At 35.3% G+C, this 25000-nt stretch overlaps 1 protein-coding gene across 1 annotated transcript in view; it reads right to left on the bottom strand.

Moving 5' to 3' along the window:
* LOC115225507 (adhesion G-protein coupled receptor G6-like) overlaps positions 1 to 25000 on the bottom strand; it is a 68173-nt gene that overhangs the window by 40029 nt on the left and 3144 nt on the right. The window contains exons 4-9 of the mRNA XM_029796460.2: positions 16862 to 17028; positions 13539 to 13630; positions 8890 to 9073; positions 5475 to 5581; positions 3132 to 3184; positions 631 to 788 (exon numbers count right to left, since the gene is read on the bottom strand). Coding sequence (XP_029652320.2) covers positions 631 to 788; positions 3132 to 3184; positions 5475 to 5581; positions 8890 to 9073; positions 13539 to 13630; positions 16862 to 17028 — 761 coding nt within the window. The remainder of the gene's footprint in view (positions 1 to 630; positions 789 to 3131; positions 3185 to 5474; positions 5582 to 8889; positions 9074 to 13538; positions 13631 to 16861; positions 17029 to 25000) is intronic.

Raw genomic sequence — 25000 nt, 5'->3', positions numbered from 1 at the left:
TTTGCAGAATTGTTTGCACGTCAGGAAAATACTTTGACTCTCTGAGATCTAGATTCAAATACGGCTGAGGTTAACTTTGTCTTTGCTCCTTTCCAGGTCTGTAAGAAACAGTATCAGCCCAAGCACATTTAGTTCTGTGCTCAAATGGCATTCAGGTGTGGTAGAATTAATCCATCATCCGGTTTAACAAAGCTATCTGACAGCTTGAGTGCCACAAATGAAAAAGAACATTTTGATGTAAGTATCTGGTCTGGGTCTCTAGTTTGGCGACACCGACTTTCCGACCCCTCACCCTCTACGAAGAACCTGTAAAAGAATCATGGACACTGCTTCCAAGCTCTGTCTAAAAGATAAAGAAGACCTAGAATTTTCACGAATTAATATGTCATTAAGTATAAGAGGGTCAGATTTTCTGGAGACATCTGTGAACATGTTTCTGCCTTAATAGTCGTCATCAGAAGAGCATTCAGTAATATATAAGACTTAGATGTGTGTGTTTGTGTGTGTGTTTGTCTGTGTGTCATGTTTCAATGGTAATACCTACTTATGATAGCGAATATGACGCCGACAATGACGAAAAGGATGATAATGGGTGATAGCGATAGAAATGTTAAGAAACTCACAACTTACTTTCACTCTTTGAGTTCACCTTAACTTGTTTCATTCCCGAGTTACGCAATGTTTGGGATGTATTCAAAATTTTGTAAATATTTTGCAAAACTCGATCTTTAGTACTTCCAATGAGGACTGTACAGTAAAGAGTAAACACCACTGAGCTTTTCTCCGAGCTGAAACACGATTTTAAAATAGAAGTTAAAGAAAAATTAGTTGCAGCAACGACAACCAGAATGTTTTAGTACACGTCAATCAAACTGGTTTTCAAGATGTTGATCTTATCCTCGTAAGAGAAATCTAAGTTTCATCGTTATGTAATACAGTCAGCTGATTTGATTTATCCATAATGGATGCCAATGTGCCAAGGCTGATGTATGTTAATCCTAATTCCTTTACTTTTAGCGTGGTTGCTATTATTACCTTGTTAATTACTTGTGTTAATATAATCACCTATATTCCAACTCCAAATCATAAACGATTGCACCTAAGTTAGAAACTACTATAGCCTCGGGCCGACCAAATCACTAGCAGTAGACTTTGTAGACGGAACTGAAACCGGCGCATCGTGTATGTATATATATATATGTATATATATATATATATATATATATATATATATATATATATATATATATATATATAATTAATCAATATAGGGTGCCAAAAAAAATTTTGTAGAATTTTTTGCCACCAGCGGCCTAGTGGGAAAAAATTAAATAGTCATAGACCATTTTTAAGTTCAACATCAACAATCAAGGAACGGCCATAATAGGCCATTCACCCACTAGAAATAACAGCCAAAGCTTCAACCGCAAATAAAAGTCAATTCCGCGAGTGCGATGATTTGAAAATTTTAGGTCAGATATTACCTTGGCAGGGTCGGAAATGCCTCGTGAAAATATCTGTTCCGACTTGTGGCTATTTCTTACTGAAGATTCTGAGGGCCTATGGAAGATTGGCTTGATTTAATTTAATCAGGTTAGTTTACCATTAAACAGCAGATGAAACGGTGCATCGTATAAGAAATTACAGGGTAAATGTTTTTTTAATTTTCTCCTGTTTACGGAATTGACTTTTATTTGCGGTTGAAGCTTTGGCTGTTATTTCTAGTGGGTGAATGGCCTATTATGGCCGTTCCTTGATTGTTGATGTTGAACTTAAAAATGGTCTATGACTATTTAATTTTTTCCCACTAGGCCGCTGGTGGCAAAAAAATTCTACAAAATTTTTTTTGCCACCCTATATTGATTAATTATGAATTTTCTGGTTAATTCTGTAATGGAATCGACGGCTTATATTTATTTGCTGCCGATAAATTTGGCGCGAGTGCGATGATTTGAAAATTTTAGGTCAGATATTACCTTGGCAGGGTCGGAAATGCCTCGTGAAAATATCTGTTCCGACTTGTGGCTATTTCTTACTGAAGATTCTGAGGGCCTATGGAAGATTGGCTTGATTTAATTTAATCAGGTTAGTTTACCATTAAACAGCAGATGAAACGGTGCATCGTATAAGAAATTACAGGGTAAATGTTTTTTTAATTTTCTCCTGTTTACGGAATTGACTTTTATTTGCGGTTGAAGCTTTGGCTGTTATTTCTAGTGGGTAAATGGCCTATTATGGCCGTTCCTTGATTGTTGATATATATATATATATATATATATATATATATATATATATATATATATATATATATATATATATATATATATATATATATAGAGAGAGAGAGAGAGAGAGAGAGAGAGAGAGAGAGATGTATATGTGTGTGTACATGTATGTGTGTATTTGTTTGTGTTTATCCTCCGCCATCACTTGACACCGAGATGGTGTGTTCACATCCCCGTAACTTAGGGGTTCGGTCAAAAAGACCGATAGAATAAGCACTAAGCTTACAAAGTTTAAGTCCTGGGTCGATTAATTCGACTAAAGGCGATGCATTATGACCGCGGTCAAATTTTTGAGGCAAGTAAATGAATAGAAATATGTCTATACAAAAATAGATTTGCATGTGTGTGTGTGTGTGTGCACCTGCATGTGTGTATGTACAGATATATATATATATATATATATATATATATATACACATATACATACATATACATATATATACACATATATATATATATATACATATATATATATATATATATATATATATATATATATATACATATATATATATATATATATATATATATATATATATATATATATATATATATATATATATATATATATATATATATATATATATATGAATTAAACATAACATTTCAGATTTCACACCCTTCTTCAGTTTGGAGAGGGACATTAAAATGCAGATGATAATGATGATGATGATGATAATAATTTTAATAATAGTCATAAATTCAACATTTGATTAATAGTGTGAATTTGTGAAATTTAATTACGACAGAATTTAGTTATTTTATTGTAATTAATATATACACGGAAAAGTCACTGGAATGTTTTGAGGAAAAATAAACAAATCACGAATAAAATGTTTTGCTTACCTACAATATTCAACTTTAAATACTCCTGTCAAGGTTAATAACTCGTGTTCCACCTGCAATAGTTGAATATATATATTAATAAATGTAAGAAATTTAACTGAATAATAGAGGACGGCTATATTTATTGCCCGTGATCATGTCTCTGCGTAAGATATCCCAGGACATAAAAATGACGTCAAGGTCTGTCACCATATGAACTTTCATTAAAGACAAGAAGACGGAGAGACATTTTTCTTGGGCAGTGTAAGTCTCATCTTCTGCAGGTATAAAAATAGGACATTGAAGTGGTTTAGTAGAACGAAATGGAGCTGATTCTCAGATGTTCAAAAGCCCAAACATGGTTCTTTATTTCTTGTACACTTACAACAGTCTCCTGTGTGTTTGTGTCTGGGTATATTCACGTCTTTACAAATGCCCATATATACTTCCATACCTACATACAAATGTATGAGCTAATATATATATATATATATAGGGGTAAAATATGAAAAATCAACGAAAATGCATATTGCATATTGCAAATAGAAAAAGGCTATTTATGACAGGTAACGACAAATATATACATTTAGATTAACTGAGGTAGTAAAACGAGTCATAAAAGTCATTATTATGAGATGATTATAAGATGATAATAAAGTGAGAGAACAAAACGAACCAATAGTTTACGCAAAGCTATTCATCGTTTGAACAACACCGTTGATTTTTCATATTTTACACTTACATTTCCACGTGTATTTTATATTTTCTTTTCGTAACACATTTTCTACTATATATATATATATATACATATATATATATATATATATATATATATATATATATATATATATATATATATATATATATATATATATATATATATATATATATATATATATATATATATATATATATATATATACATACATACATATATATATATATATGTGGAGGCGCAATGGCCCAGTGGTTAGGGCAGCGGACTCGCGGTCGTAGGATCGCGGTTTCGATTCTCAGACCGGGCGTTGTGAGTGTTTATTGAGCGAAAACACCTAAAGCTCCACGAGGCTCCGGCAGGGATGGTGGTGATCCCTGCTGTACTCTTTCACCACAACTTACTCTCACTCTTACTTCCTGTTTCTGTTGTACCTGTATTTCAAAGGGCCGGCCTTGTAACTCTCTGTGTCACGCTGAATATCCCCGAGAACTACGTTAAGGGTGCACGTGTCTGTGGAGTGCTCAGCCACTTACACGTTAATTTCACGAGCAGGCTGTTCCCTTGATCGGATCAACCGGAACCTTCGTCGTCGTAACCGACGGAGTGCTTCCAATATATATATATATATATATATATATATATATATATATATATATATATATATATATATTTAAAGTTTCAGCTCAGAGTTGCGGTCATGTAAGTACAAATCTTATATATACATATATACTTGTATATAAAATTCACGGAAATTGTGAACCTTCGGTGAGGTTCACATCAATTTCGGGTTGATATGTTATCATTAGAGGTGAAAACTGCTTAAAGGCATTGTTGTTGGTAAGTGAGTGTGCTCCAGCAAACCTTATTGGATATTATGGACTGAGGTTCTAAAATTTGATACAAATGAGTCTGTGTAGTTGGTGAAACAGTATGTATTCGGATACAGAATCGGATAAATGATTAAACTATTTGAGTGAAGATTGCATAGAAAGAGATTAGAAAATAGGATTTCATAGGAATTTATATTATTAATTGGATACGTCAATAAGCAATAACAGTTTGAGCACATTGTGCTGCACTTGGTTTTTAATTATATAATTAGTATTAGTTGATAATTTTCGGGCAAATTGTAGTTGTCCTTCAGTTTTATTTTATATATAATGTATATTTGGAATATACAGAGATAAGAGAATCAAGAAGAAAATAAGTGAATTCAGTTGAAAGAAAAACCTTGGGAGAAATTACGGATTTTTTTTATCATTAAAATTACTTAGTAGTAAAAATGCGTCAAGTCTATATAACTGTCCAGAAATATATAAGAATCTAGTCTTTACGGCATTTATAATATATGTGCTAACATGACTGTGAACTGCTGTTGAGGTCTTTGATACCATATTGACATCAAAACATATATTGGTATACTGTTTAAACTAAATACAGTTATCTTAATCAAAGCCGCGGTTATCTTTCAACCAAATGAATAATGTTGTCTAGTATATGTATTTTCTTCCTTATTTAGTTGATGATTGACATTCGTTTTATATGACATATATGTGTGTGAGAAAGAGAGAGAGAGAGAGAGAAGAGAGAGAAAGAGAGAGAGAGAAACGAAAAGAGGGATCGAAAGAAAATACATGCTAACTCACAGCTCTAGATACATTTTCTGTGGTCTTTTCATTTTCAGTTAATTTCTTAAAAGTCGAATATGCGTCCACGGTATAAATCAGATGAAGTTCAAAGGAATGCGTCCAACCTATTCAAGAACATAAAAGAAAAACTTAGACATTGCGATTATAAATGAGACACGTGCCACGGATGCACCGAGTGGCATATACTATGAACATAGAAATATAATTTTAACAGTGTGTTGTTATATAATCATCGGTTATTTAATACCCTGTATGAAACCAATTGCTAATATCAGTTGTAGTCGGTCTATAATACCGTATACTTTCATTAATATAGCCAGTCTACGGACAAATATGCAATTGCATAATTGTTTGGCTTATGGATTCTTACACGAGAGAGATGGATGAAAATATAGGATTATTTCAATATTATTTAAATATGATTCATATGCATATGCATATTTTCAGTGTGTGTTTACTTTTGTAACTGCCTTTGTACGATGCGTTATACCCAGTTACTTTTAATATGTTCTGCTTAAGGTCTTGTATGGTTGAGAAAGTCACTGGCTAGATTTCACTTTTAGGCATAGGAGATTGGAGTGTAGGTAATATGCATATGCAGGGGTTACTCACGGATATGTGTGTATGTATATATAGAAATTCAGCAAAAATTTAGATTCAAATGAATATGGTACTTAATTGGCTGATGAGTACTCAGCATTTTAGAATTGTTGTAATAATTACAACATTTAATAAAATGATGTAGTACGAAACGATCGTGCCAAATTACCGGAGTCATTCTTGTTGCTTATTTTGAGTATATATATATATATATATATATATATATATATATATATAGGCGTTACTGTGTAGTAGATTTGCTTCCCAATCGCAAAGGATTCAGTCCCACTGTGTGGCACATTGAGCAAGTGTCTTAGCCTTGGTAGTGGATTTGATAGACACAAAGTGAAAGGAGCCCGTCATATATATATATATATATATATATATATATATATATATATATATAATAAATAAAACATATGCATACATACATATATGTACATACCTACATCTATATGTATATATGAAACACGCATTGAGTCGAAGCAGGGGCAGCTGATGAAGGGGAATATTCCTTGTATTGTTTGTCTTGTACTCTGTTTTTTCGTTGTTAAAAAAGTCCGTTTTCTTGTTTGGTTTTATGTTTTCGTTTCTCGTTGTGTTCTACGTTTATTTGTGGTGACCTGTACTCATATATGCATGTATATATACATATAGATGTAGGTATGTACATATATGTATGTATATATGCATATGTTTTATTTATTAAATTGTTATTATATGATTGAACGCCGCGCGTTATTTTCTTCTTCTCCAAGTAAGTTTATATATATATATATATATATATATGTGTGTGTGTGTGTGTGTATCTTTATATATATATATATATATATATATATATATATATATATATATACAGAGAGAGAGAGAGGGAGAGAGAGAGAGGAGGAGGAGGAGGAGGAGGAGGAGGAGAGAGAGATTCAATTAAAGGTTAGATATCTCATTAAGTAATAAAACATCCGATGAATTCATTTGTGTATGACCTAAGATAACTGCTGAGTTTTATATTTAATATTCAACCATAAGGTAATATGATAATCTGTTTTATACGATTGTTTAAGAATAATAAGAAAACAGAGATAGACAAATTAATAATTATTTATTAATTACAGAAATAGACATAGTCTCTGACAGCTGTTTCGGAGTTAACAAAATGAATATAAATTTATATCTATTTATAGAAGTTATAAATATAAATATAAATACAAATATACCTCCCCCCTTATAAGGTTTATACCATGTTCTTTCTATAAAACAATACTCAGTTAGCTGCCATGCTCTGTACACTAAACACATCATGTAATTGTATATCTTTTTGCTACCTTTGTCGAGATTGAACTTTATAGTGTTTTTAATTATTCTAGTTAATTTCTAAAGATCGAATCGAAACAGCTGTCAGAGTCTATGTATATTTTTGTAATTAATTAACTATTAACTTTTCCATCTTTCCATCTCTATTATCTTATATATATATATATATATATATACACATACATACATACATACATACATACATACATACATACATACATACACACACATATATATGTACATATATATATATAGACATACATACATACATACATATATACATACATACATACATACACACACATATATATGTACATATATATATATATATATATATATATATATATATATATATATATATATAAACATATATATATTCAAATATATATATACATATACATACACACACGCACACACATCTGTAAAGATGCGTATGCAGGTGCAGGGATAGCCAGATGGTTAAATGGTTCGACACATACTTAAGAATTCAGTCGTACTGCGTGGCACCTTAGGCAAGTGTTTGCTACTCCGGCCGATCAAACCCTGATTTGTAAATTTAAGATATATAAACTGAAAGAAACCCTGTATATGTCCATATATGTGTGTGTTAAAAAACGTACTCTTTGTTAAAAAACGTACTCTGAAAATCGCAAGCGCTTTTCCTGTCAACAAATCATTCAATCGTTCCATGCATTGGAAGAAATGCGAAATAAGAAATTCGTTACCAGAAAACGCGTAAGCATTAGTGATAGGAAGGGCATTCAACTGTAAAACAATTGTTGTATAGTATATCCGTTTAACCCATGACAACATGGATAACGGTCGTAAACCCAATGAAGGTGCAATGCATGCATACTTGATATATAAATGTGTGTGTGTGCGTATTTGTGTGAGTATATATATATATATATATATATAGAGAGAGAGAGAGAGAGAGAGAGATTTGTATATATGTGTGTGTATATCTATGTATATATATATATATATATATATATATATATACATATATATGTGTGATATACACACAACACTCATACACATGCGCATATATATTATATATTATATAGTATATATGTGAGTATATGTGTGTGTGTGCGTTTGTGTTTGTGTGTTAATGTACACAGTAACTCATTTTGTCATATATCAACTATTATCCAATCTTCATATTGAACATCCATCTATAAATAAATCAGAAATATTAAAGTTCTAAATATCTCATAGAGATATGTACGGTGGTGGAGCGATAGAGTGGTTGTTGTATACTGTCAAATTAACGTGACAGTCCTGTAAGGGATTTACACCACCGCTGTTTAGCCCTAGGAAGCATCGACGCTTCCTGTCAGCCTTGACACATTTAAGGCCGACAGGAAACGTCGATGCTTCCTAGGGCTAAACATCGGTGGTGTTATTCCCTTACAGGACTGTCACGTTAAGTTGGCAGTATACAACCACTCTATAAATAAATCAGATGCGATTAAACCAAAGAATTAACAACACTTACCAGGGAAATCATTCTTATTGCATAAGTTGTCTCTGCAACAAGCAACACAAGCAGTGCCATTGGACCAATTTTTGCATGTAAGGGAATTGTTTCTGAAAGCTTCAAGGCAGTTGTTGTATGTGCTGCAGGATCTTTGAAACTTCAATGTACTGCCATCCACTGATAGCCCATATTGGCAGAGAGGCTGTAACAATGAAGATAACAGCCATATAATACTTATTTCTTTATTACCCTCAAGGGGCTAAACACAGAGAGGACAAACAAGGACAGAAAAACGGATTATGTCGATTATATCGACCCCAGTGCTTAACTGGTACTTATTTAATCGACCCCCGAAAGGATGAAAGGCAAAGTCGGCGGAATTTGAACTCAGAACGCAGCGGCGGACGAAATACCGCAAAGCATTTCGCCCGGCTTGCTAACGATTCTGCCAGCTCGCTGCCTTAACAGCCATATAATACTACCAAACGAACGTCGACAATAGCAACGCAGGATTTTTAGCATGTAAAAGTCAAATCTTTACTTCAAAAATTATTCAAGACAACAAATGAAACTGAAACAAAGCTGTTGGGAGATTAGTTTCAATCATCCCCTGTATAATATATTGACATATTCCACTTATACATGATGCGTTATAAATGTTTGCACTATCCACCGTTATGATACGTCCAATGAAGTACGGTACATATCAATACCACACCGCTCTGTCACCCATAATAAAGCACAAAATATTACAAATTACTCTGATACAAGCAGTATTCTTTAGCCATAGCTGAATAGCGGAATGGACTTTAAATTTTGTGCAGAAAACACACGAAAAACCACGCATGCAAACCTCATGAATAACAGAAAAAAGACAGCGGCACACGTCACAGAAAGCGGTAGTCTTAATAGGCTCCTCAAGCCTTGCAATGCAAAAGCAAAGACATGTATAAATTGATACCGGATATATATGTTTCTATTCTACGTGTATATTTTATAGGCACGGAGTAAAATGCAATTTTGTCGCATGAAATTTGGAGAGAAAATCGCCCTCATAACCGGGTACCAACAAACTTGTTAGCATAATACTATGTATCTTCAAAACGCAAATAATGTCAGAAATTGAAGAGAGTATCACAAAGGAAGGATACCTGTTCTCATACCTTTCGATCCCATCAACACAACTCTTTTACTATACTACCAGACAGAAGAAAACTGCCTTGCCTGCCCGGTAGAAAGAGGTCAGTGAGTCAATCCTCGCGATAGACTTCGCTATAAACCGGATATGTTCCACACGTGACGGCAGCTGTTCCATAACTCTGCAAATCAGCTTTGCCCAGACACTGAGCATGAGGAACGATTTCATCTCTCTGCGCGCCTCTCAGACGGCCTCATTTAATATGTTTCTGTACTTGCAGAGTTTAAGTCGCACCTGAAGCATCTGTTCGCAGCACATGTAAAGCAAAGGCTTCTGCCAATGTCCCATTGAAGACTTCGATCCGAAACTCCTCCGAAACGGACTAGGCAGTCCATTTCTATCAGCACCCAGAGATTCAGCGAGAATATATTTACTTTTCTCCACCGTTAAAACTCTATACGTTATGGAGAGAAACATCTATCGATTTCGTTATCCGCATATCTGGGGGGTTTGAGCATCTGATGGCATCGTAGATATCAAGGGTAGAGTTTCGCTCTTTTCTTTTTTCAGATGGAGCACCTGATGAACGGAACACGCCCCTTGCACGACATTCCAAACCGATCGCGTGGAAACTGGATCTAGGCACTACAGTCTGGCTAAACAATAACACAAGCAAGGTGAGACTTTGTCACGTCTGCCAGAATTTCACAGTATTTTTCAGACCATGTTTGGATAAGACTGGCGACCCTGCTCATTGTTATATCTCAAATTTTGTCCGCCTGGACGTAAAAAGCTGTCCAAGCCCCAAGTAGCTTAACCGGTCTGTAAGTCTAGCATAGCACGACGCCCTTCCCTGGCATGAACATACCTCTCCAGAAGCCGAGCTACAAACTCGCAAGATCTCTAACTTGTCTGAGTAGATTTTAAGCCTTGCCATCTTTCCATATAAACTTTGAAAATATAGCAAACCCTTTACCATCGGTGTTATCCGATACCATGATGATGGCGTGGTTGGCATGTGCTGGCAAGGCTTTTGCTGTTTGAAAGTTATGCCCCTCAACTATTCTAGCTTCTCCTGTAATGGATCAACAGCCAGGACCTACAAGAGAGGCAAGAGGGAGCAACCCTGTCGAACTGATTGAATTTATGTTTTTTAAGAAGTTAGCCTTAACCATAGTGCAGGTGTTGCAGTACATTGCAGCGATTCAGCTTGTGAAAATAAACAGGATCGAACTAACCAGATTTTAGTATACGTTCGAAATAATGATTGTAGACCCAGTCGAAACCTGTTGATGAGGACCGTGTTTGAAGCCAGTTTTGTTCCATCAATATGATGCATGAGTTGGCAGGTTTCGAAGGTGGACCTTTTCGTGATAACACACTCTTGCACTTCCTCGACCAGATCACTAACGGCAAGCACCAACCATTTTGCTAACACCTTGGCTAAACTATTATACTGTGTTTAGCGGAGTTATTGGACAACAATTGTTAGTTACGTCTCCCATAATGATCTCTTTTCTCAACAACGTTAACACTCCCCAGCTCATACTGCTAGGGATTCTCCCGTTCAGTAGCCAACTGCAGTAGACGTCTTTCAAAAGGTCATCATAGAAATCTGTCATGAATTTGTAACACTCGGAAGGCAGACTATGAAACCCGAGCTGTTTGTGCCTTGTGCAAGCGCTCGTTACCTCCAGTATTTCATCTGCTGCAATCGGCTTTTTTTTCCTGCAACTCATATCTGTGTCAGTAGTCATTGAAGTAAACACTGAAGTACACCTGTCTTCTCCGATCTACGGTTTGTTCCGAACACTCACGGAAAGTGCTGCTGGAAAGCTGCACATAGTGTTCGGAACCGACCAGTATGTAGCCGTTTCGATCTCTAAAAGATCAGATTGTATTTTTGTTGCCACGTTGCTCATCTTCCACACGAGCCGAACGAACAGCTTTTGTTCCTTCATATTTTAGCGAAGAAGCTTCTACTCTGAGAGCACAGTCTTCTTGCTTTACAAGGAAACATTTGTCAATGGTCAAAGTCGCCACTAGCATGTCGGTCGCGATGCTTCTATCAATTAATTCTCTTCTAATGCTCATTAGATTTCTCTTCACTCTATTTTCTTCTGTCAGTAACACGTTGCTAAATGCATTCGATTCTCATTTAATCGGCCTCCTAAAGACATCCGACTACCAACAACTGATGGTCACTTCCATCAGTTGCTACTTAACGAATTTATTAATCTTGTTCCTGTAAAATTATTCTTGCTCCTTGTCGAGACACTTGTAACCTGCAGTAACTGTGTTCCCGTTTGAACCTGGTTTTAGTTGACCGCGTAGATCAATAATTTGTCTGTTTTGTAGACTTCTTTGAAAAAAAGATCCTACACTCTCCTTATCCTCTGGCCTAGCACATTACTCTTTCTCAGACGATCTGGATAGCCCACTCTTGTTATCCGATGTTCACACTGGCGCAGTTGAAAACTTCTAAGTGGGATTTTGACGTTTTTGTAACCTCTTCATTATTATTGCGTTAGTATTGCGTCTAAATGCAGTTCCAAATACCCCTAGTAAATATCAGAACGTCCCTAAAAAAGCAGCCAGACGTCAGGAGAAATCGAGACGTCCTTTTTTTCTGTTGTAGCATACACAGCCACTCGGCACCCTCGCTGTGTGGTGGTTGTGCTTTCAGATCTTTGTGCAGCAGGGGCCAAAAGAACCGTTTATACTATGAAATTTAAGTATTTCCAGTATAACAATGCAACCCTATCGCCCAAACACAACATTTTACGAGATAAGAATATATTAGCCATCAACTATGAACGTGAGTGCGAGCAGTCCAGAGGTCCTGGCCACGCTAGTCGCTACATTTATGTAGAGGGATTTATGTCCAAGCTGATTTGTGGTTACATACATTCATACACCCAACTGAAAGTGATGTTTGTCTGAGACAAAGAGAAAAAAGTCAAGTCTGAAGCTTGTGGTTTCGATTCCCGGACCGGTTGATACTTTGTGAATTAAACACGACACTTCCTAATATAGTATTCCAGTCTGCTCTGTTGTAAATGTGTATCAGCTTTGAGTTGGTCGTCCCTCTCTCTCTCTCGCCTTCAATTCTCATATCCTTGGCACCCAACTGAGTCGTGAAATTGGAAGACCGAAAGGGTGTTTTCCTTCTGACTACTTATATTTCTTTACTACCCACAAGGGGCTAAGCATAGAGGGGACAAACACGGAGAGACAAAGGGATTAAGTCGATTACATCGACCCCAGTGCGTAACTGGTACTTAATTTATCGACCCCGAAAGGATGAAAGGCAAAGTCGACCTCGGCGGAATTTGAAATCAGAACGTAGCGACAGACGAAATACCACTAAGCATTTCGCCCGGCGCGCTAACGTGTCTGCCAGCTCGCCGCCTTAGTCACCGAAAACAATTAGCAAAAGCATGGTTCAAGCTACCTGGTCATACTGAGTTGCTATTGACGGTTATGGACATATTTTGATAGAGAGGAGGAAAGTAACATTTCATTTTACCAGTAGTCCTGGACAACTTCTCATTTCTAAATAATCGCAAGTCATCCCTGAACATGTTTGACACTGTAAATTCTTTTGAAATAACGTCTTTCCTACAGAATATAAAATAATATAGTGTTGGAATCAATGTATGTTAGATAAATAAAGGAAATAATCAATTATAACTATACACGTCTTTTTTTAAAATTTTCTTTGGGAAATGTTTCAGTTTTGTCACAAATTCAACTAAGAAAATCATGCAACCTAATTGCTGTGTTGCTTCTATATCCCACTTTCACAAAGACCTGCAATTATCCAAAGAGGGAAGTTACTCCAAGTTATGATTACGCTATTATAGAGTTAGCTTCCGTTAAAACCTGGGAATATCTTTTAAGTTATGTCACAGGCAGCTCCTTCACAGTGTCCTCTCAGAAGAAACCGCATTAACACTTTCCAAGCGCGACCAACTAAGACTATGTATATCATCCAACCACCTTGCTTTGCTCTACTTCTAGGTTTTAGATATGTCTGTTTGTCTGCTAGACTTTGAGTTCTCTCTCTCTCTATATATATATATATATTTATATATATATATATATATATATATATATATATATATATATATATATATATATATATATATATATATATATATATATATATATATATTTTGATTTTGTTTACATATTTCTCGATAAATTTTGAGCGTTAGACTATATACCAGAAATCCCTAGTTTGTCGGGTACGTTCTGCGTCTGCGCAGTGATCTGATTAGTTAGAAAGAGCAAATTAGTAGACGCACATGCGTCTATTGAGGTGCGATTTCAGAATAACAGGGCTCTTACTGACGAGTCACCCTGAGTAAATAAATTATTTTTATTGCTGAAAAAGACGAAACTGCAGTATAAGATGAACCGAGTTAGTAAAAGTTTTTATTTTCATTTCACTAAATTTATCAAGCTTCTGTGTATCTAGTACATACTTCGCCTTTTAATGTACTTATATATGAATAATATATGGCCTGTGCTAGAACACCGGCGATAATAATTAATTTTATTTTATCGCATTTTAACTTTGTTTACATATTTCTCGATAAATTTTGAGCGTTAGACTATATACCAGAAATCCCTAGTTTGTCGGGTACGTTCTGCGTCTGCGCAGTGATCTGATTAGTTAGAAAGAGCAAATTAGTAGACGCACATGCGTCTATTGAGGTGCGATTTCAGAATAACAGGGCTCTTACTGACGAGTCACCCTGAGTAAATAAATTATTTTTATTGCTGAAAAAGACGAAACTGCAGTATAAGATGAACCGAGTTAGTAAAAGTTTTTATTTTCATTTCACTAAATTTATCAAGCTTCTGTGTATCTAGTACATACTTCGCCTTTTAATGTACTTATATATGAATAATATATGGCCTGTGCTAGAACACCGGCGATAATAATTAATTTTATTTTATCGCATTTTGACTTTGTTTATATATATATATATATATATATATATATATATATATATATATATATAAAGAGATGAGTATATTTTTGCCTTGTTAACAATTAACACGAAAAAAAATAATAAATAGTTACCAGGGTCGCAAAAAATCACACAAGTAAAGTGGTTGTAACTCCTTATTTTTAAAGGTAGAAACTTCGTCTTTACGTGGAATTTTTTGCATAATATATAAATAAATAAATGGATTTTAACGCAGGTAAACTCCACTTACATATATATATATATATATATATATATATATATATATATATATATATATATATATATATATATATATATATAAAATAGAAATATTAAAATTACTAAGTCTCTCTAAAAGAGATTACGGCAGCGTTACTGGAAATTAATTGTTATCGCCATATTAATATGGCAGTCTTATAGATATAAGACTAAAAGCTGTCGCTGATTAGCTCCATGAGGCCATCGCCTTAAGATAGCTATTTGACACACAAACTGTGTCCAATATAACCTTCGAACTACGCTACATTGACAAAGGGCAAATACCCTGAAACGCGTCTGTAGCTGTCTGACTGGCAGTGTGAAGCGGCTGACCTCCCTTATTCGAAGGTTATAATGGACACAGTTTGTGTGTCAAATAGCTATCTTAAGGCGATGGCCTCATGGAGCTAATCAGCTACAGCTTTTAGTCTTATATCTATAAGACTGCCATATTAATATGGTGATAACAATTAATATATATATATATATATGTGTGTGTGTGTGTGTGTGTGTGTGTGTGTGTGTGTGCATGTATGTATGTATGTATGTATGTATATATATATGTATGTATATATATGTTATATGGATGGCGATGGGATTGTGAAAGAGAGAGAACGAAAGATAAGAGACAACAATAAGGGAGACGGAGAGAGAGAGGGTATGTGCATGTGTGTATCTGGATATGTGTGTGCACGCTTTTATACATGCAGTCACTTTGGTGGCCGTGTGCGCGGATCTATGTTTGTGTGGTACAGTTGATTCTGTGAGTGCTTTAGAGAGAATATGAGTGTTTGTCTCCGTGTGCCGCTGTGTGTGTGTGTATGTGTGTATGCATGTGTGCACGCGGGTTCATGTGTGTAGTGGGGGGGCGTGGTATTTGTGAAGGGTGTGGATGGTAAAGCGTTCTTTATATACTCTTTCTCTCTTTTTTTTACTCTTTTTACTTGTTTCAGTCATTTGACTGCGGCCATGCTGGAGCACCGCCTTTAATCGAGCAACTCGACCCCGGGACTTATTCTTTTTGTAAGCCCAGTACTTAATCTATAGGTCACTTTTGCCGAACCGCAAAGCAACGGGGACATAAACACAACAGCATCGGTTGTCAAGCAATGCTAGGGGGACAAACACAGACACACAAACACACACATGCGTATATATATATACGACGGGCTTCTTTTCAGTTTCCGTCTACTAAATCCACTCACAAGGCTTTGGTCGGCCCGAGGCTATAGTAGAAGACACTTGGCCAAGTGCCACGCAGTGGGACTGAACCCGGAGCCATGTGGTTTGTAAGCAAGCTACTTACCACACAGCCACTCCTAAACCTATAATATATACGACAGGCTTCTTTCAGTTTCCATCTACTAAATCCACTCACAAGGCTTTGGTTGGCCTGAGGCTATAGTAGAAGACACTTGCCCAAGGTGCCACGCAGTGGGACTGAACCCGGAACCATGTGGTTGGTAAACAAGCTACTTACCACACAGCCACTCCGGTGCCTTTATCTTTTGGCCCTGATTCAAAACATAATTTGAGTAGCAGAGAATGACCTGAAGTTTTGTTATTGGTAAAAGTAAAAACAAACAACAGAAGTAAGGAAGAGTTTACTAACCTTTACATTGTGAATATTCCATTATAGATATTAATTTATCTTTAGAGCCTAAATTTGTGTGACACTTGCCCAGAATTGTCACAGTTCTCTTGTATGTACTCTTTATATAATTTGACATAGCTGGAAGTTGACATCCACACATCATGTCTGTATTGTTTCTGAGGTCACTGTAATTATAAAGACAACTTTTTAAAGTTATTATTGTTATTATTATTATCATTATTATTATTATTATTATCATTATCATTATTATTATTATTATTATTATTATCATTATTATTATTATTCTATGTTTGACTTTTGCTTTATGTCTGTACAAGTTGGCTCCAAGTCTCACCCAGAGACCTCAAGAGACAACAGGTTAGAAGTTCTGTGCCATATATTTGGGGGGGGGGGGTGTTGTACTAGTGAATGTCTAATACATAAATATAAAAAATAAACAAAAAAAATTAAAATTAAAAAAAAAAGTTTGTTTTAAACCTTGGGATTACATAGAGAGTATTTTGCGTAGGATATGAGCAGTTCCCATTAGCACTATCTTTTGAATTTCTGCCATTTTGGGGTTTCCTGGTATCTGAGTTAGGTAGCAATCAGTCCCTTTCGCTATCATTCCCAGGGCACCTATGACAACAGGTATTGTTTTAGTCTTCAGCTTCCACATTTTGCTGATTTCTATTTCAAGATCTTTATATTTGCTCACTTTTTGGTAGGTCTTGACAGATACGTTTATATCGATTGGGACAGTCATATCAATGAGGAGGCATGTTCTTTGTCTGAAGTCTTTCAATATGATGTCTGGCCTATTTGCATCTATCTTCCTGTCAGTTTGAATGGTGAAGTTCCAGAGGAGTGAGATGTGGTCATTTTCAAGCACAGGAGGTGGATTGTGTTCCCACCAGTTTTTTTCATGGGGCAAATCTATTATTATTATTATTATTATTATTATTATTATTATTATTATTATTATTATTATTATTATTATTATTATTATTATTATTATTATTATTCAGTAGTTTTATTTTTATAGCGTGCTTTCACTTCACTACCGAGCGCAGCTCTGTGTGCCTTGGGTATGTGCTGTGATTTGTTGTGATGCTCTGATGGTTATTGTATGGAAAGTGTTCTGCGTAGGATGTGTGCAGTGCCTAGTAGTGCAATTTTCTGTATGTTATATGTGTTTGTAAGTCCTGGTGTTTTTGTTATGTATTTGTCTGAATATTTTTTTATCATGCCTAATGCACCTACTATGATAGGAATTGTTTCCGTTTTCAGATTCCACATTCTAGTTACCTCTATTTCCAGGTCTTTGTATTTTGAGAGTTTCTCCATTTCTTTTAGAGACACGTTGTCATCTGCCGGTATTGATACATCAATTAGAAAGCATTTTTTTCTTCATGATCTCTGACAACTATATCTGGTCTGTTGGCTTTAATTTCTCTATCTGTGTGTATCGGCATATCCCAGAGTATGGTTGCTTTCTCGTTTTCTGTGACCTTTTCTGGTGTGTGCCTATACCAGCTAGAGATAATATGATTTATTGTTTCTTGTCCATCTCCACATATTCTGCAGTTACTTGTAATATTTCTTTTCATTACATGTTTTTGGTAATTTCTGGTGGGGAGGCTTTGGTCTTGTGCTGCAATTAAAAATCCCTCTGTTTCTGCTTTGAGTCCTGAGCTTCTCAACCATTGCTGGGATTTTTCTATGTCTATTTCTTTTGCGTTTAGTTTAGTGCAGTATTTACCATGAAGGGGCTTTTCTTGCCATCGTTTTATCATGGTTCGTTGCTGTTCTATTTTTAGTTTGGATTTCATTTGTTTTATAGCTTTTGTTGTTTCTTCATCATCTTCTTCTTCTTCTTCGTGTTTATTAGGTGGTATGATTTCTTGTTTGTATTTGTCAGCTTCCTTAAATACTGAGAACAGTTTTTTGTTTTGCTCGTGTTTTGCTGCTATCTGGATCAGTTTTCCTTCCTTCTGAAGTAGGTATTTTTGCAGTCCTATGGTGGTTATTTTATAGTAGTTTTCCAGCTGTATAAGGCCTCTACCACCTTCTATACGTTGTATATATAGTCTTTCTATGTCAGATTTTGGGTGATGCATCCTAGATCCTGTCAGTATTTTTCTTGTTTTCCTATCTATTTTGAACAGTTCATTTCGTGTCCAGTTAAGGATATTGTAGCTGTAACTTATAACTGGGACAGCTAAAGTGTTGATACCTATTATCTTGTTTTTAGCATTGAGCTCTGTTTTTAGTATTGATCTAACTCGTCTATAATATTCTTTTTTTATTTTCTCTTTCATTTGTGTGTGTTGTGTCTTATCTAGTTCATGGATTCCTAAGTATTTGTAAGTTTGGCTTTGGTCTAATTCTTTTATTACATTGGTTTTATCTAGTGTGATGTTGTTACTCTTAACTAGTTTTCCTCTTTTCATGGTTACTTTGGCGCATTTTTCTAATCCAAATTTCATATCTATTTCCATGAACTGTCTTTAATAGTGTTTCCAGCTGTTTGTCATTTGCAGCGTATAGTTTTAGGTCATCCATATATAAAAGGTGGCTGATCGTTTTGCCGTAACATTTATATCCGCATCCAGTTCTATTTAGCATATCAGATAGAGGTGACAGTGCCAAGCAGAAAAGGAGTGGAGAGAGCGTGTCTCCCTGGAATATTCCTCTTCTGATGGGGATGTCTTTGGTTTTCATGAGTCCTTCTTTTGTTTGGAGGTGTAGGACTGTTTGACATTTATTCATAGAGTGCTCTATGAATTTTATGATTGTTGGTGCTACTTTGTTAATGGCTAGTGTTTCAAGGATCCATGTGTGGGGGATGCTATCAAACGCCTTTTTGTAGTCAATCCAGGCCATACTGAGGCCTTTCTTCTTTCTGTGGCTGTCTTCAGTTACGGCTTTATTAATCATTAGTTGATCTTTACAGCCATATGAGCCTTTGCGGCATCCTTTCTGCTCTTCTGGAAACAGTTTGTTTTCGTCCAGGTGTTTGTTCAGCCTTTGCGATATCACTGCAGTAAATGCCTTAAACATAGTAGGGAGGCAGGTTATTGGTCTGTAGTTTTCTGGTTTTTCTGTTTCATTTGATTTGGGAATTAAGATGATTTTCCCCTTCGTGAGCCATTCAGGCATTGTCTCTGGCTCTGCTAGTATGCTGTTAAAGTTTTCAGCCAGCTTTTTGTGCATTCCTATTAGATATTTCAACCAGAAGTTGGGGATCTTGTCATGCCCAGGTGCCTTCCAGTTGCTTAGTTTTTGCAGTGCCTGGGTGACCTCTTCAGTTGTTATGGGGGTCCAAAGTTGTTCAGATGCCGAGTTTGTTATTTTGATACTCCTTTTTTTTGGCTGTTCGTTCGCCGACCATATTTCTCTCCAGAATTCTTTCAATTCTTCTGCCGTTGGTGCTGCAGTGACTTCTATTTTATTTTTTCCCAGATCTTGGTAGAACTTTTTGGGGTTGGTGTTGAACTTTTTGTTCTGTTCAAAGAAGCGTTGGCGTTTCTCGTACCGGCGGATCCTTTGAGCTTTGGCAAGGATATCTTGCTTCAGCTTTTCTTTTATCTCCGGCAAATCTTTTTCTGTGATGTTATATTTGCGGAGCATTTTTGTTCTCTTTTTGTTGCTCAGTAGCGTTGATTGTTTGCTGATTTCATTAAGAATCGACAGGTCTTTTCTAATTTTTTTTTGTTTGTTTTGGATGTTATTTATCCACAGGGTTTTTTTGGGTGGTGGTACTCCTGTTTGGGCGGGTTTGGGTGAGTATCCAGCTTCTTTTGTGGCTGCAGTGGCTGCTGCGTATATCAAGTCATTTAGTTCAGTGATATCACTTTTTTTTGTTTCGGTGGCTAGTTCAGTGACGGCTAGGTTTATGCTGTTTATAATTGGTGTTGTTATTTCGTTTATTTTTATTCTTGGGAGGTATGGTCGGTGGTCCATTTTGGGCTCTGTGATTTTCAGTTCTAAGATTATTTTATTTTTTATATTATCATAATCATTAGGCTCCCCTTCGTTGTTTACATCGTGTTTGTTGGGAATGTTGCGTTTGTCTTCGTGTTTTACAGTTTCAGTGTTTATATTATTGGGCATTGTTGTATGGCTTCTATCTACATTTTCCTGGTGTATGTTTTCTTTTAGGTGTTCTATTTCTATTTCTGATATTTATTTTGTGTTGAGAATGTATCTTCGTACGTTAGCTAATTTATTAGGGTTCATTGCTGTATCCAAGTCTATATCTCTATTATTTTCCTTCCATATTTTATATGTATGTGTTGTTGTATTTTCATTTTTTGGGTAGAGTACTGCTGTGAAGTATACGTGTAAGATAGAAATGTATTCCTCACGTGTCCATTTACGTCTTTTGGGTTTTATTTGCAGGACATGAGGTACAACGTCCGGCCCATTATTTTGACGATCGTCATTTTCGTAGGGTACCGGTCCGTTTATTTCTGTAGTCACATTATTTCGCACGTGTAGTTTTTCGTACATTTTTTGTTGTAAGTTTAATATACGTACCGCTCGATTGTTATTCTTGGGTTGAATAGTATCGGTGGCATTTAATTTCTTCGTAGTTCCTTTGTACATGGTGTTTGAGGTCGGGGATGATCGTGATGTTCCACGCATGTTTACATGTGTTGTGTTAGAGGTGGAGATAATATCGAGTCAAAATACATCATTTCGTTTCGAAAATAGTAATAAATTTCAATTAGTATTACTTACACGGATACAGTCCAATTCTTTGTTAGTAAATCTTTGGCTCCATAGGATGTCCTTGTTTTCGATGTTTGTGGATAGATTTCGGAGCTCTGTATTTTCCTTCTTACATCTTAAACGTCCCCGGTGTTCTCCTCTTAAACGTCCCCGGTGTTCTCTCTTAAACGTCCCCGGTGTTCTCTCTTAAACGTCCCCGTTATTATTATTATTATTATTATTATTATTATTATTATTATTATTATTATTATTATTATTATTCAGTGAGAGAGCAGTGCATGCCATCACAGTAGCACTGGGGTAAATTATATGAAGCCCAGGATACCTATCATGACTACCCGTCATTCAGAACTTTATCTGAATACTCTTCAGACAAGAGAAAAACTCCTGCAGCAGTTGACAAGAAATGAGGATTAATATAATTTCAGCAAGTGTATAGGAGTCACGACATTCATGTTCTTTCTTTCCATGTGTTAATAACAACAAAAAGTGAAATGCTTCTCGTGAAAACTGAAAAATTGTTACATCGCTACATTCTAATAGCATACAGCTTGAATAAAAAAAAGTGTCACTTTAAATAAGAAGAAAATTCATAGTCACTTGAAATTACTTCATTATATCCTAGATTAGGCGTATTTTAGTGTCGAAAATTTGATGGTAGTGATTTCAAAGTGTCTTTCAGAAGAGCAGTTTAGACGGAATATTTTGGTGCTAGGATAGTTGTTTTATTCTACGTAACAATTGGTCTTAAAGGAATGCATGAACTGCGGTAGAAACTATAAAAGCAACGATTTGCACTTTCAGTTTCTGAGGCATACGGCTGTGAAGGAATACTCATAATAAACATGGGGAAAAATTAATAGTGATATATTTTTCGCAAATACAGGGTATGAGTTTAGAGACAGTAAAGGAAAAATTAACAGTTGCTCTTCATGGATGATCTGAACCATTTTAGCAAGAATAAAAAAAAGATATTCTTTAAAACAAACTGTAAAACACTTCAGCAAGTTTATAGATATAGGATTTTTCATGGATAAGGGTGCAGTATTAGTCATAAAACTGGACAAGTGGTCAGCAATAAAGTCTCCAATTACTAGATGACCAGACTTTAAAATCACTGAAACAATGCGAGAGTTATCAGTACCTAGGTGTACTAGAATCTCACAGCGTACTAACTATAGAAATTAAAACGGAACTGGAGAAGGCGTAAATGAGAGTCAAATGGGACGTATCTAGTGAAGGCTGTAAATACATGGCCACTAACGTTACGTGTATTTATTTATATGGATTAAGTTAGATCAAACCAACCGTAATGCAATTGAAAGCAGACTTTACAATGACTGAACACAATACTCGGAAATAATAATTTTGACTTATTAAAATGTAAACCAACACATCATTATTTATTGTCAACTGCATTAAATAATTGTGAATTTGATTATCTTTTTTTATGCTATTAGATTTACAAAATGTTAAACATTTCCAAGAAATAAAGAGTATTATTGTACATACATCTCATATATGCTGGAAAGGTACGAGAAAGCGCCATCAAATTTTTGTAAACGGTTGTAGCTCAAATTTCTGAAAGAATCAAAGATAAATTTCTAAATTTCTTTTTTCGCAAATACAGGGTATCCGTTTAGAGACAGTATGTGTGCGTGTGTGTGTGCACACGCACACACACACGCACACTGTCTTTTTCTCTCTGTATCTGTCTGTCTGTGCTATTTTCTCTCTCTTTTTCTCTCTCTCTCTCTCTCTCTCAATCTCTCTCTGTGTCACACACTTTTGTGTTTCGCTCACCCCATCAATGTGCTGATGGGGTAAAAGAAAACGCATACACATACAGACACACACACACAATGTGTCTTCCTCTATGTTTCTGTGTGAAACTCTCTTTCTCTCTCTATCTGTGTCTCCTTGTGTGTCTCTCACTGCAACTCTTTTCAATTGCAATTCCTCGCACAAAACAATCCGTCGGCAGGAGCACTATGACACATAACAGTGGTATCAACAAGTTTCTCAATTGTTCGATGACGGTCCTCCAAGATGAGTTCATGAACTTTTGTGATGTTTTCATTCTTTCGGGAAGTCATTGGTCGCCCTGAACGAAGTTGTTGTTCAAGCAACAAGTGACCATTCCTGAAGTGTGGAAACAACTTGTAAACTTGTGCTTTGCTCCTGGTAACGTCCTTGTCAGTTGTGTCAAATATGACAATAGTTTCGGCCGCCGTTTTCCCCAGCAGAAATCAGAATTTCCCGGATGCACGCTGTTCCCTCGTTTCATCCATCGCAAAAAATCAATAAACAGAGGAGAAGCACTGCAAAACAACGATACATCACGTGGCAGTACGACTCTAAATGACAATGCCGGTCGGCATACTGATGTCTGATAGTGGCTTCTAGCAGAGGAAGCCTGAACTACAACTGGCTTGCCCAACAGAGATAATTTCGGTTACTTTTAGGTACCCCATGTATATATATATCTAATGTAGGATAAACATTTTTTCGGAAAAAAATTTTTTATCAATGGCCAGCATATCAAGAATTACCTTTAAAGGTTAAATTTATAAATAATTTACAAGATAAGGGCAAAAGAAATATTTTGTAATGCCAAATATGCCGAAAAAAAGACAAAAATTGTCAATAACCATTATAATTTATGCGTCTCGAAACAAACCGACAGAAATTTCTAAAAAATCCGTTATTACCGTATTGGTCCCAATTTCGGGGTTAATTCATAAGAATTTTCCCCTCTTAAGCGATAAATTTTTGTCTTTTTGTCTTTTTTACGGCATATTTGACATTAGAATTTTTATTTTGCCTTTATCTTGTAAATTATATATATATATATATATATATATATATATATATATATATATATATATATATATATAATACAAATAAGAAAATTGAGAAACAAATTTAGTTTGTTAATCAACTTTCATATATTAGAATGTTGGATTATATATTCATTTAACAAAATGAGAACCTTAATAGCATACATATATATCTTATAATTCAATACATATAAGATAAGAATACAAATTATAAAAATAATAATATATTATTGTCTATATATATATTCATGTTTCTTTATATGTCTGTGAACACGTGTATATATATTTGCGTGTGTATATATAATATATATATATGTTTGTAACACATGTATATTTACATATATAAGTATGTGAGCATGTGTATGACTACAAATTGTTTTGTGGTTGAGTATGTGTGCTCGTGTTTGTGTGTGTATGTGTGTGTGCGTGTGTGTGTGTGTGCGTGAGTCTGCATCTGTAAATCTGCCTCTCTGTCTGCAATTACAAAAATGTTATTGAGTGCAACGAAATTCAGTTTACAATTCAGATTCGTCATATTTTTTATTTATGTATAGATATGTGTATGTGTATATAAGCATTG

This window comes from Octopus sinensis, linkage group LG27 (assembly GCF_006345805.1).
Source record: "Octopus sinensis linkage group LG27, ASM634580v1, whole genome shotgun sequence".
Taxonomy (NCBI): Eukaryota; Metazoa; Mollusca; class Cephalopoda; order Octopoda; family Octopodidae; genus Octopus; species Octopus sinensis.
This window is presented reverse-complemented; position numbering and strand designations above follow the sequence as displayed.